The sequence below is a fragment of the Poromitra crassiceps genome, assembly GCF_964638095.1.
Source record: "Poromitra crassiceps genome assembly, chromosome: 1".
Lineage (NCBI taxonomy): Eukaryota > Metazoa > Chordata > Actinopteri > Beryciformes > Melamphaidae > Poromitra > Poromitra crassiceps.
In genome coordinates, this window is record NC_139623.1 from 9,545,384 (window position 1) to 9,560,383 (window position 15,000).

The 15,000-nt window shown below is 43.4% G+C and overlaps 1 protein-coding gene across 1 annotated transcript in view; it reads right to left on the reverse strand.

Annotated features, from left to right (window-relative positions):
- kif13a (kinesin family member 13A) overlaps nt 1-15,000 on the reverse strand; it is a 103,620-nt gene that overhangs the window by 50,533 nt on the left and 38,087 nt on the right. Inside the window, exons 4-6 of the mRNA XM_083649968.1 lie at nt 8,162-8,222; nt 6,100-6,192; nt 3,441-3,621 (exon numbers count right to left, since the gene is read on the reverse strand). Of these exons, the coding sequence (XP_083506094.1) occupies nt 3,441-3,621; nt 6,100-6,192; nt 8,162-8,222 (335 nt within the window). The remainder of the gene's footprint in view (nt 1-3,440; nt 3,622-6,099; nt 6,193-8,161; nt 8,223-15,000) is intronic.

A 15,000-nucleotide genomic window follows, 5' to 3' on the forward strand; every position in this document is an offset into this window, starting at 1 on the left:
CGTTAGTGGCTCGAGCGCAACTCGGAGGAGAGAAAACTATCTGAAGCTTTCTTTGTTGGAGTCCAGCTATGTTTTACAAGAAAATGCTCGTCATTGTCGACAATAACGTTATCTGACCTGGCTAACAGTGGATACTCGCTTGCTTGCTGTGTACCGGCTCAAAGTAGTAGGCTACGTTCTCTATTTTACCCCATAAGTCGCGGAACCGCCCGAGCCCGGGTACATTTCAGTCCCCACCACCCCACCCCAAAAATATTTATTTTATTTTATTTTATTTTTTCAATTAAACCTCATTTACTTATTACACTCGACTGGTTGTTTTTCAGATGTGATGTGAATCTAAAGTGAACTAAACAAGTCAGATCCACTATAAATGTTTTTCAGTAGATGCTGTGATGTAGCCACAAGAAAGGTGCAATATTAATGTTTTTCAGGAGATGGCGATGTTGCTAGCTATAGGTTCTAAACAAGAAATATGGTTCAAATGTTTACAGTAGTTTTCCTTTCTTGCTGCACTACAATGTTACAATGCTGTGAGACGGAGCTAAACACAAAAGATGCAATATTAATAGTTTTTCATGAGATACTCAGTATTTAATACTAATACTAATACTAATAATAGAAAAGGAGAAGATACTGAATAATGACATCACAACAGTATAATCCTAATGTTAATTTAAAATTAAATATTCTTCTAAATATGGATAAAAGTCCAAAAAACATAACATTTTCTTCGACGCTGCCGAGATTCCATTCCTTACAGCACCCCCTACTTAATAATAGTTCCAGCGCGGCTGCGAAAATGTGGTGGCGCATTGTGTCAAGTGTACATATAATGGGATTAATAGCTCGGGGAACGGTCCGGCACCCGGTCCCTTAGGTTTCTGACAATGTGGCCCCCTGAACAATTTAGTTGAATATCCCTGCTGTAAAACCCAGTGGCACTCATATTCTGGTTTATTTCAAGAAAAACATTTTGGCTAGTTGAAATTAATTGGCTTGTAACTTTAAAATCTAGCAGCCATATTGGCTGGTGATAAAAAAAAAAGTTTAATCTCAAACCCTGCAGGGAGAGCAGGTGGTGACATAGGAGTGAGTGAGAAAAGGAGAAAATATATGATTGTTAAGACTGAATACTGACGTCACAACCGTCTAATCCTAATGTTAATTTAAAATGAGATATTCCTATATGAATCTGGCTTCAAACAACCAAAATCTTTATATGATGATAATAATAATAATCAATGATGGTGGTTCACAGACGTGTGTGTGTGTGTGTGTGTGTGTGCGTGGAAGTTCGACGGAATCCGACCAATCACGACACGTGTGTCCACGGGAAAAAATTCTGATTGGACTAATGAGCGAAGACCCGCCTTAAAAAAATTCTGATTGGACTAATGAGCGCCTTTCTGCTTCCCATTCCGGTTGGCGCATGCTTCTCCCCCACGAATTACAGACGGTATGCGGAAAATTGCGGAAGCCAACTCGTCTGTTTTAAGAAACTAACAGTGCACTGGCTGTCTAGAACGTAAACATAAATTATATAGCACCTTCATAAAAATAGCTTACACAATCATGCAAGACACGCTGGAACTCCGTCCTACAACATTATTCATAATAAATGCCATGCATTGCATTGGCAAACGTATCAGAAATGTATTTCTCTTTAATTTGTTCACCTTTATTCAGTCAGTTGTTGTTACATCAATAGAATTTAAATTAACAGCTTGTACTGAATGTTTGGGCTAAAATAGCTCCTAAATACACAAAACATTTGCATTTTAAACTTTTTATTTAATATGTATATTAAATTGCGAGTTTTCTTGCTTATAGACTAGTCGACTAGTCGCAAATACAATTTGAGACTAGTCGGCGGGGAAATTAGTCGAAATTCCCATCCCTAGTCCAAACGTGCCTGTATGGACGTCAGAGTCCGACTAAACGAGGGGTGAGACCAGGGGTGAAAGTGGTTTGAATTTCTTGCAGGAACTATAGGCTACTACCCCAACCTTCATCGTTTCATATTGTTCTCCTCCCACCCCCATCGCCTGTTCTTTCTTCTGAGGAGGGACCTGCTGCTTCTTGTTGAGTCTCCTCTTCCTCCCTCTGGCCCTCAACTGTTTTAATTAAATTAGAATAACATTTACAACTAAATTCATCAACAGTCAAACAGTCTCTGTCTTTGAATTGTCAGAACAGTGGGCAGATAAATTAATGAACAGATTATTAGTAAAATAAAATATCTCAAAATGTATCCTACAATGTGTAGGATCCTGCATACTGAACAATCCTGGGGGAACTGTTTGGCGGAGCGGAGGCAAGCCGCAAGCGAGACTAGACTTGACACAGCCCAGTGCAGCAGCCTCAGCGGCATTCAGGAGCTGCGTGCTGGAAGCGCAAATCAGCCTACACAGCACGGATTAAAAACCACTGACAGCCAGGTCTAAAACACAGAACAATTTAGAAGCAATTTATGAGAGAGACTGTTGTTTATTACCCTAATGACATAACGTCAGCCATGCATTTCCTTGTTGGAAATTATGGATCGACTGCACTCTGCAGCAATCGGATTTTGATTGACAGGCAGCTGCATGTCTTCCCCCAACGGCGTTCAGGCACCAAAAGTCTTACCGGAACTGCGCACCGGACGGTTCCGGCCCACTTTCACCAGTGGGTAAGACGAGGGCTCAAACCTGCAACCCTCGTGTTGGGAGGCAAGGGGATCTACCGCTGCACTACCAGGAGGCCCACTCACACATACACTACAATCGACCTATAGTCCTGAAGTCACACAGGGGCAGAGAGAGATCAAGAGAGTGTGAAGCTGGTTATGTAAGCGAGAGGAAGTCGGCATCGCAATGGGTCTGGCTGCATCTTCAGACATCTGCAGCGCACAGAGCACTGCACTGTAGTGGCTCTCTGGGGCTCCCCTCACAGGCTGAGGCTGCACTGTAGTGGCTCTCTGGGGCTCCCCTCACAGGCTGAGGCTGCACTGAGGGCTCCCCTCACAGGCTGAGGCTGCACTGACTCTCAGCTTCACTAACAGATGTCCCTGAAACACACTCTTTCACAGCTCGCCCTCCCCTGCAGTCTGCCTGCCAACCCACATGGGACCATAGAGGCGAAGAATGCAGCAGTGTCAGAGGATGATGCTGGCCAGGAAATAACTGGGTTGAGCTTCCTCCTCACATCGTTATATCGCCATCCCCATTCATGCAACTAGACACAACAGAGCTATAAACAGAGATGAAAACCAAACACAGAGTGACAGCTGACTGGAGGTTGTCTGGTGCTGTATGGATGGGTGAGAACATCACACCACAGCCTGAGCACATAGTGCAGCTTGTGTAAGCACTGTTTTGAACCCTGGCCCAGAAGTATACCACAAGACCAAAGCATTAGCTCAGTGAAATTCAGCCAGCTTCATACAGCAGACTTACCCCTTGGGATCCAGCAGGTCACGGACCTTCTCGTTGTAGATCTCCATGTAGGACACCTCCACCTTGAAAGAATGGGCCTCGTTCGACTCTCTGTGGACCCTCTCAAACATGGAGGAGCACAGCCGAGGGATCAGGCCTGGCTGGTCCCCACCCCCCATCATGGAAAAGGACTTGCCTGAACCTAGAGGGACATACCAGAGTGACAGAGTGTGCAGCCAAGCTTTGCTCAAACCCACAAAACATGATTTTAAATTGTAGACAACATCCCAATGTTTCCAAAGATATATGAACAAATGCCATTACAGGGATTACAGGGAAATTACAGGGACATGTGTATACAATGGTGGACAAGACTCTTGGAATATGTAATATGGAAAATCTATATTATAGATTTTCCATTTGGTGTCATGTCATGTCGTGTCATGATGCACAGTAATGTCATGTAATGTCATGACGTAATGGGGCAGATTTGTAAATGGCAGCTTGGGTTTGAGCATGCTATAGCTTCAATGAAGCATTGGAATGAGCATATACCGAATATGTATGTGACACTGTAGTACAGTATCGACTTTTTAAAGGGGAAAATCAGAGTATAGGGGGATATTTGAATCACCTTTTTTGCATACTGACAGATTTTTACAGCCTAATTACAGAAAAATGCCTATCTTGACCATATAATCCCAAATGTATATGATGTAGGTGGTGTCTGCAGACAAAGTTGGTTGGTCTTCGTGACTTAAGTGCTGCTTAAAAAACAAACAAACAAACAGAAACACTATCTCATACATCCGGTGACAGTTGATTGGAATATGTTGTCCCTGTGGAAGAGAAGACTCAATGCTCTTCTCTTCAAAGTGTTGATTAAAGGAGGACTTACCTCCAAAACACTTTTTTTCAGCTTTTAACCAATATATATGACTTTGGGGGTGATGTGTGAAGAATTCTGGTCAAAATTTCCACATTTGACACCAAACTGTTGCCATTTTACCATTTGTATAATTTTTCAGCAGCATACCTGGCATAAGCGCCCTCTTAGGGTCAAACACTGTTTTTTTTTCTTTTCTCAAATGAATGGGATATTTGACACGTCGTGACGTCACGGTGACCCAAAGACTATGGGATTTCAAGATAATTACTCCCCTACCCCCCCTGTACCCTTTCGGCTCCTCAGAACTCCAAGCCTATTCCTATTGAAGTTTGCTCTTAAAATACTGAACCAAACGTCGTCAAAGTTGGCACATGTCTTAATTATAGTTAGTTTCCCGCTGAATGTGTCACTACTTTATTAATATATTACCTGGATAAGCTCGAATGATGATGTTTATATTATCAGTCCGAGTTGTAAGCACTGTCTCCAGCCCAGGCAGGCGGGAGAGAGTCGTACTGTAAAACCTCATGCGCGCGCAGCAGCAGCTGGGCTCTCTGTGCACAGTCTGACATTTCCACGGCTATCAGTCCGACTTGGAAGCACTTTCTCTCGGCCAGTCAAACGGGAGAGTCTGCTCGCTCATGCACCCGCAGCAGCAGCAGCACACAGCAGCAGTGAGAGGCGGGGGCTTTCAACAGTCTGACATTTCAGCAAACAAATCTCGTCGCAGTTTAGCGGGAATGTAAGGTATAACGCTATACTACGACGTGACAACGTGACAAAGCTTCTCTAAACATATCGGCTAATATAATATCATCACTGTGTACAAGCAACGCCAACTTCTCAGGAAATGAAAGTCAGCAGAGCAGAGCAACTGGCTCTGTCTGTGTGTGTGTGCTCCGAGGAGGAGAAGAGCTCTGTCCTGTTCTGCCTGCGCCCTGAGAGGAAAAATCAGAGGTGTTGTAACTTTCAACAAGAATCACGAAAAGCCCCAAAACGCAAATTAAAAACGGATTTCATTGCGCGGTTTATCTCTAGTTAGACGAGGGAATTACGTGGAGAAATCTCGCATTGTGTTACCCCAGAGCGAGAGGTTTGTCCTATTGTGGGTGTGCTGCTGTTAACGAGCCCATGTCACTTTGCTCTCGTAACGTAGTTTGAGACGCTGCCATAGAGATACATGCAGAAAAATAATTAAATTTCTAGTTCGCCACTGAATTACCAAATTGATATAACTTTCAACCATTTTCAGATTTTCTGTTTCCATACAGACCAACAGCGTTGGCTAGTTGTTGATATTTATAAAGATATTGCCCCTCTCAAATAAATTATTTTTGAGGCAGTAGGCAAACTGTAATGGCGTCGATTTCCGAAAAAGAATCTTGACTTGAACACAGCCAAAGAGTCCAGTATAGACAAGAGCATATGTCATTTCTTGGTTTTTTCCATAGGTATTTTCAAATCACTGTTTTAATACATATCTAGGGGGTAAGTCCTCCTTTAAGGTGTGTCGATTTCCCTCCCAAACCGGAAATGGGATAAAGGAGCTAATTTCTTCCATGGCAAGGAAGGATGTGACTTGAGTGATTCACCAGTGTGATTAGAAATACAAGACTTCCTGTTCTTGTACTTTCTACAGAGCTAAGCTACCATAGAATGGCCCTCTGAAGACTGGCCTGCAGATCTACTTAAAGACTTAACATATAATGCAGGCCAGTACCATTGGTAAATATCTGTAAAAGTGTGCATGATCGAATGGATTTAGACCAAGTGAGTCAATGTAAATGTTACCTGTTTGTCCATAGGCAAATATGCAGGCATTATATCCCTGGAATGCATTTTCAAGTATTCCCTCTCCAAGGCACTTGAACACCACCTCTTGACCTTTTAAACAAACAATTGGTCACCATGGAGATTATGGTCAACAGAAAAACTATTAGCTGTGTGATTAGCAGCCCTCTGCGTTAGTACAGTGAAATAAGTGATTATGTATGTATGGACAAAGGCTAGAAATATGTTAGGGGAGAAGATTGATGAAAAGTGGCAGATTCCTGTCTGGTCGTGTGGAAAATGCTGGGCTGTGTAGAGACATCTCTTGTGTTGCTCACTGTCATGCTCCTGGTGAATGGGGCAGCTGTTTAATGAGCTAAATAAAGCCGTGGCCCAGGCCCTTTGGCGAGCAGATTGCCTTGTCGCTTCAGCACAAAACACAACACAAGTATTTCATTTCCATCACAAAATGGAAGTGATATAAACACAATATCTACAATGACTATTAAATCTACCTTGTACTGATAATAAACCCTTTTCTATAGACGTTAGAAAATACTGTGGCTATAACCTTTAAATCTACCTTGTACTGATAATAAACCCTTTTCTATAGACGTTAGAAAATACTGTGGCTATAACCTTTAAATCTACCTTGTACTGATAATAAACCCTTTTCTATAGACGTTAGAAAATACTGTGGCTATAACCTTTAAATCTACCTTGTACTGATAATAAACCCTTTTCTATAGACGTTAGAAAATACTGTGGCTATAACCTTTAAATCTACCTTGTACTGATAATAAACCCTTTTCTATAGACGTTAGAAAATACTGTGGCTATAACCTTTAAATCTACCTTGTACTGATAATAAACCCTTTTCTATAGACGTTAGAAAATACTGTGGCTATAACCTTTAAATCTACCTTGTACTGATAATAAACCCTTTTCTATAGACGTTAGAAAATACTGTGGCTATAACCTTTAAATCTACCTTGTACTGATAATAAACCCGTTTCTATAGACATTAGAAAATACTGTGGCTATAACCTTTAAATCTACCTTGTACTGATAATAAACCCTTTTCTATAGATGTCTGAAAATACTGTGGCTATAACCTTTAAATCTACCTTGTACTGATAATAAACCTGTTTCTATAGATGTTAGAAAATACTGTGGCTATAACCTTTAAATCTACCTTGTACTGATAATAAACCCTTTTCTATAGACGTTAGAAAATACTGTGGCTATAACCTTTAAATCTACCTTGTACTGATAATAAACCCTTTTCTATAGACGTTAGAAAATACTGTGGCTATAACCTTTAAATCTACCTTGTACTGATAATAAACCCTTTTCTATAGACGTTAGAAAATACTGTGGCTATAACCTTTGTGCTGTGCACCGCTCATTAGAGAAAGTTAGCTGTAGCTAAAGAAATAGCATTTACCATTTGAGTGGGTGCAGGGGAAATATAATATCCAATTGCATATATGCAAAATAAAAAATGTAAACTTGTTTTAATTGTGATGTACACTGTAATCAGGGCGTCCTTGAAAAAGAGAGCGTGCTCTCAATGTTCTTCCCTGGATAAATAAAGGTTAAATAAAAAATACGATCAATCTGTGGTATCAATATTATTGCCATTTGTTGTATAAAATATAAATATGCACATCAGTTTCAGGTATGTACTATTGTACTGAACCACTTGATATTTTTATTTCTTATTTATGAGCCTATAGATATATATATATGTATAGTATGTATGTATATATATATATATATATATATATATATATATATATATATATATATATATATATATATATATATATATATATATACTGTATAACACTGACCTGTTTGCATATTTTACTTTATTCACTCAAAATGCAAATCATCTTACAAAATGCTTTGCATAATGCAAAATGGCAGCTTTCTATCAAAGAGGGCCTTTCCTTACAGTATGAGAGTAGAGTTGTAGCATTAAGCTCACCTGGCAGGTTCCTCACAAACCTGAGACTTGTTTTGAGTTCTTTGGTGATGAGGGGAGGATTAGTTTCAACATTAACACTTTATGACTCACCAGCATACTTAGGAACGTTGGACTCGTCCATGGACCAGAAACAGTGGTCGAAGGCAAACACCTGCAGAAGACAACAGGGAGTATAAACACACGCATCACACACACCTGTCCAAGCATGTGAAGGGCAACACAACCTGAGCCTGCAAAGCTAGGCTTATTGTGCTGTATCACGCCACCCTACAGTAAAGCAGTAGGATGGAGCTTGTCTGTGTGAGTAAGATGCAATCTAACTAAGTACTGTTGGAAGTAATGGCTGGTGTAGAGATAACTAAGTACTGTTGGAGGTGATGGTTGGTTGGTAGTGATAACTAAATACTGTTGGAGGTAATGGTTGGTTGGTAGTGATAACTAAATACTGTTGGAGGTAATGGCTGGTTGGTAGTGATAACTAAATACTGTTGGAGGTAATGGCTGGTTGGTAGTGATAACTAAGTACTGTTGGAGGTAATGGTTGGTTGGTAGTGATAACTAAGTACTGTTGGAGGCGATGGCTGGTTGGTAGTGATAACTAAATACTGTTGGAGGTAATGGCTGGTTGGTAGTGATAACTAAGTCCTTTTGGAGGTAATGGCTGGTTGGTAGTGATAACTAAGTCCTTTTGGAGGCAATGGCTGGTTGGTAGTGATAACTAAATACTGTTGGAGGTAATGGCTGGTTGGTAGTGATAACTAAATACTGTTGGAGGTAATGGCTGGTTGGTAGTGATAACTAAATACTGTTGGAGGTAATGGCTGGTTGGTAGTGATAACTAAATACTGTTGGAGGTAATGGCTGGTTGGTAGTGATAACTAAATACTGTTGGAGGTAATGGCTGGTTGGTAGTGATAACTAAGTCCTGTTGGAGGTAATGGCTGGTTGGTAGTGATAACTAAGTACTGTTGGAGGTAATGGCTGGTTGGTAGTGATAACTAAGTACTGTTGGAGGTAATGGCTGGTTGGTAGTGATAACTAAATACTGTTGGAGGTAATGGCTGGTTGGTAGTGATAACTAAGTACTGTTGGAGGTAATGGCTGGTTGGTAGTGATAACTAAATAGTGTTGGAGGTAATGGCTGGTTGGTAGTGATAACTAAATACTGTTGGAGGTAATGGCTGGTTGGTAGTGATAACTAAATAGTGTTGGAGGTAATGGCTGGTTGGTAGTGATAACTACTGTTGGAGGCGATGGCTGGTTGGTAGTGATAACTACTGTTGGAGGTAATGGCTGGTTGGTAGTGATAACTAAATACTGTTGGAGGTAATGGCTGGTTGGTAGTGATAACTACTGTTGGAGATAATGGCTGGTTGGTAGTGATAACTAAATACTGTTGGAGGTAATGGCTGGTTGGTAGTGATAACTAAATACTGTTGGAGGTAATGGCTGGTTGGTAGTGATAACTAAATACTGTTGGAGGTAATGGCTGGTTGGTAGTGATAACTAAATACTGTTGGAGGTAATGGCTGGTTGGTAGTGATAACTAAGTACTGTTGGAGGTAATGGCTGGTTGGTAGTGATAACTAAATACTGTTGGAGGTAATGGCTGGTTGGTAGTGATAACTAAATACTGTTGGAGGTAATGGCTGGTTGGTAGTGATAACTAAGTCCTTTTGGAGGTAATGGCTGGTTGGTAGTGATAACTAAGTACTGTTGGAGGTAATGGCTGGTTGGTAGTGATAACTAAATACTGTTGGAGGTAATGGCTGGTTGGTAGTGATAACTAAATACTGTTGGAGGTAATGGCTGGTTGGTAGTGATAACTAAATACTGTTGGAGGTAATGGCTGGTTGGTAGTGATAACTAAGTCCTTTTGGAGGTAATGGCTGGTTGGTAGTGATAACTAAGTCCTGTTGGAGGTAATGGCTGGTTGGTAGTGATAACTAAATACTGTTGGAGGTAATGGCTGGTTGGTAGTGATAACTAAATACTGTTGGAGGTAATGGCTGGTTGGTAGTGATAACTAAGTCCTGTTGGAGGTAATGGCTGGTTGGTAGTGATAACTAAGTCCTGTTGGAGGTAATGGCTGGTTGGTAGTGATAACTAAATACTGTTGGAGGTAATGGCTGGTTGGTAGTGATAACTAAATACTGTTGGAGGTAATGGCTGGTTGGTAGTGATAACTAAATACTGTTGGAGGTAATGGCTGGTTGGTAGTGATAACTACTGTTGGAGGTAATGGCTGGTTGGTAGTGATAACTAAATACTGTTGGAGGCAATGGCTGGTTGGTAGTGATAACTAAATACTGTTGGAGGTAATGGCTGGTTGGTAGTGATAACTAAATACTGTTGGAGGTAATGGCTGGTTGGTAGTGATAACTAAATACTGTTGGAGGTAATGGCTGGTTGGTAGTGATAACTAAATACTGTTGGAGGTAATGGCTGGTTGGTAGTGATAACTAAATACTGTTGGAGGTAATGGCTGGTTGGTAGTGATAACTAAGTACTGTTGGAGGTAATTGCTGTTTGGTAGTGATAACTAAGTACTGTTGGAGGTAATGGTTGGTTGGTAGTGATAACTAAATACTGTTGGAGGTAATGGCTGGTTGGTAGTGATAACTAAATACTGTTGGAGGTAATGGCTGGTTGGTAGTGATAACTAAATACTGTTGGAGGTAATGGCTGGTTGGTAGTGATAACTAAGTACTGTTGGAGGTAATTGCTGGTTGGTAGTGATAACTAAGTCCTGTTGGAGGTGATGCAGGGCCCGAAATTAGAGCCCGCCACCCGGGCATATTTTAGGTTTGGCGAGTTAGATTTGGCATCTGTCCGCCACGTGGCGGGTCGCAAAATAGTAGTCATGTAATATTAAAACTGTGTGTAGCCGCCTGTGTCCACCTAGCGTCTTTTTCCGACTGTTAAACGCTGGGAGAGCGCTGGGGAGCGCTGATCCCAGCGCACAATATACAAGGAAGCAGTCTGAAACTAACGTTAGTTCAGTGCAGTAGTATAACATGAGTGCTTCCTGAGGCTGTTCCATTCTGGCTCTCCCGTATAGGCTACCAAACGTGACTCTGGAATGAAATGCAGTCGTCAATTTAGCGGAGGTAAATTGACAGCCTAACGTCGGGCGAATCAATCAATGAACTTGTTGCCGACACTCGTATGATACAGTATATATGAGGAGATAATAGTTATGTGTGTTTTGGTGCGCAGCTGGCTAACACGAGTGCTTTGTGAGACTGTTTCACATGGCTCTCCCGTATAGGCTACCAAACATGACTCTGGAGTGGAATGGAATGCAGTCGTCAATTTAGCGGAGGTAAAAAGCGTCTTTAAGGGGCCCTTTACACGAGGACAGTTTCTGAAAGAAACGACACAATAGCGTTTCCTTCACACCTTTTCCTTCACACCTTCTCCCTGTTTACATGAGCACCGTTGAATTTTTAAAACGCCGTAATGTACATGCCAGGTCGCTAGGTGGCAGTGTGATCACCTTATTCTTTGCCCATACAAGGAGGCTGCTGCATGACGTAATTTCGTAATCGTCTTTCCGGTTTTTAAACACGGAAGTAGAGTCCGCCTTCCGCAGTCATTTAGACTTGCCAAAAAGCTTTTTTCAAGCTAAAAAAAACCCCAAACTGTTTAAAAGTTTTGATATTTGTCGGGTGAGAATGTAACATATATGTGACCAGTTTATCAGAATAACGCCTATTGGAAATCTTTAACGAGCAGCGATGACCGGGAGCGCTGAGTGTGCTCTCTGTCAAACGTCAAACCCTACTGTCGTTAGGCTACTGGCAGTGAGAAAACACTGTCGACGTGCTTTTGTAACTAACGTTAAATGCCGACCGGGTACAGCCATCGGCTCCTCGCAGCAGTAACGTTCTGAACATGTAACTGAAGTTGGCCGCAGTGTAGCTTAATTCTGAATGTTGCCAAACTTCATTCATACTGACGTTTTATTTGGTTGCCAACTCGCGCACGGCTATGGCGTAATCGCGTGTGTCGCGTGTGCAGGCACGTCAGAGTTTCTGAAATGTGCCGTTCCAAAGCGATTACATGGAGCCCTCAGCCCCGCTCAGCGGGAAGCGTCTCAAACAAGTTCCACTCTGGAGGGTGGTTCCAAAATGTGTTGTTTCCTAAGCGCGAATTCGCCGTCGCCGTCTTAACGGGAGGCACTAACGATAAAATAATTCCCCGTTTCCATAGGAAACCGTCCTCGTGTAAAGTGCCCCTTAACCTCTGCTAAATTGACAGCCTACATCGGGCGAATCAATCAATGAATCAATCGCTCGCGCTTGTTGCCGAGCTCGTATGATGAGGAGATTAATCAAAATGCTTACCCACCAATAAAGCCGAAGCGGAGCCGAGAACGAGTGCAGGAGAGCTAACGCAGGTGCCAGCTGTGAGTGGGAGAGAAAGGTCCGTAGCACAAGTTGTGCGCTGTGCACTGAGACGTTGTTTTTTTTACAACAATTTAAGCTCAAGATTGACTTGACATGTATTGATAAGATTGACTTGACATGTATTGATTAATCAATCATCAATCAATATATTAAAATAATTTGCGTCAAATTTTACTCTGGCCTCTTATTTAATTGTGTATTCTTCAACGTAATACCTTATCTACTTGAAATGTACTGAAAAAAATTGATATATATGGATATAGCCTATGTGACACAAAAATGCGTATTTTTTTTGGCCGGTAAGAAATATGCTTGGCGGGTAGATTTTTTCCATCTACCCGCCACTGGCCGGTGGGTCAAAAAGTTAATTTCGGGCCCTGAGGTGATGGCTGGTTGGTAGTGATAACTAAGTACTGTTGGAGGTAATGGCTGTTAGTTAGGACTGTGCCATGAGTGTCTGTGCAAATCCACTGTTAAATAGTTGCCCCATGTTTTGTCACAGAGTTAAATGAATTCATAAATCAGGGTCACTGCTCCCCAGTAGAAATTCCGCCTCCCAGTGACCCTGGTCTCCAAGGAAACGAGGCTGGAGCTGTTGGTGGTAGTGCAGGCTGGGTCTCTGCCCTCAGCCTGGGTCTCACCACCACACAGGCTTTACTATCACAGACCCCCTGTGTCACACAGGCACCTGCAGGCGCTCTGGCCCCCTGGTTGGATAACAGAGAAAGGATGCTCCCTGGGGAAGAGCACTGACCTCATTTACCAACACTCCCCTATTCCTGACAGATACAGTAGAATATTCTGCTGTGTGCAGCATATATTTAGTCCAACTTAACACTCACATTTCATCAAATGGATATTTGATCAGAGCCCAGCCACAGGCCTCTCTTTCCAAGAGTAGACTTCTTCCAAAATGCTGAATGGGAATTGCTACTGCACTGTCATCCTGCAGTGCAACAAGCACAGCACTGCTGCACATGTTTCTACTACTGGCTTTCACAGCACTGCTGCTCTGCCAGCGCGCCTTTCCCTCCACCAATGTCCCAAAGTGATTGAACTCTTTTCTAATCATAATAAAGGGCATCGGCCGGGGGAACCACTGGTTGCATAGTCAGCATGGGAAGGACTTGAGACCACCGAATGCTTTGAAAGCAAGACCTCCTCTTGTGACTTGAGACAAGTGAGTGGGTGCCATTCAAAGGAACAAAAGTGCCATCATTCTCAATTAGGGCTGGCTTGGTAACTAGGGCTTAACCCTCCCCTGGCCTGTCCGTGTCCCTGGCCTGTCCCTGTTCGCTGTCCCTGGCCTGTCCCCGTCCAGCCTCTGGGTGCGAGTGAGCAACAAATTGATCTTGATCCTATGACGAATCCGATGACGAAAAGCAGGTGCAACGTGATCGCACCGTGACCTCCATGTCCCCTTTAGGATGCGGAGAGACTGACTTCAGTGCCATAATAAGCTAGCAGACAGTCGTGTGTTTTCCAGCTGAAGGTTATAGGAGTAGCTGAGGTTCACAGACCCCAGGGACCACGGCCGCCCGCGGCCCCACTCACTGTGCACAAAGTCCCCGTCGCTGGTGTGTGAGGCCTGGGCGTCTCTGAGCTAGTCACCAGCGTGTCGTCAAGGGCGGAGGTGGGGGTGCACTCCAACAATGCTGCTTTGAATGTGCACACACACTGCCCCAGTGTCCGTGCTCATCCCTCTCTCATTGTACAGCCTTTGTGGCTGTTCACCAGATCTTAGAGCGCTGACACATTCACACGGACATCTATCCGACTCCTGCTGACCGACCAATCTACTAAAACACTCTCAATCATGCCCCTAGAAACCATGCCCCCCGCCAGTACACCACCCACCTCTGTGCTGTAGAAACCATGCCCCCCGCCAGTACACCACCCACCTCTGTGCTGTAGAAACCATGTCCCGCCAGTACACCACCCACCTCTGTGCTGTAGAAACCATGCCCCGCCAGTACACCACCCACCTCTGTGCTGTAGAAACCATGCCCCGCCAGTACACCACCCACCTCTGTGCTGTAGAAACCATGCCCCGCCAGTACACCACCCACCTCTGTGCTGTAGAAACCATGCCCCGCCAGTACACCACCCACCTCTGTGCTGTAGAAACCATGCCCCGCCAGTACACCACCCACCTCTGTGCTGTAGAAACCATGCCCCGCCAGTACACCACCCACCTCTGCGCTGTAGAAACCATGCCCCGCCAGTACACCACCACCCACCTCTGTGCTGTAGAAACCATGCCCCGCCAGTACACCACCCACCTCTGTGCTGTAGAAACCATGCCCCACCAGTACACCACCCACCTCTGTGCTGTAGAAACCATGCCCCGCCAGTACACCACCCACCTCTGTGCTGTAGAAACCATGCCCCGCCAGTACACCACCCACCTCTGTGCTGTAGAAACCATGCCCCGCCAGTACACCACCCACCTCTGTGCTGTAGAAACCATGCCCCGCCAGTACACCACCCACCTCTGTGCTGTAGAAACCATGCCCC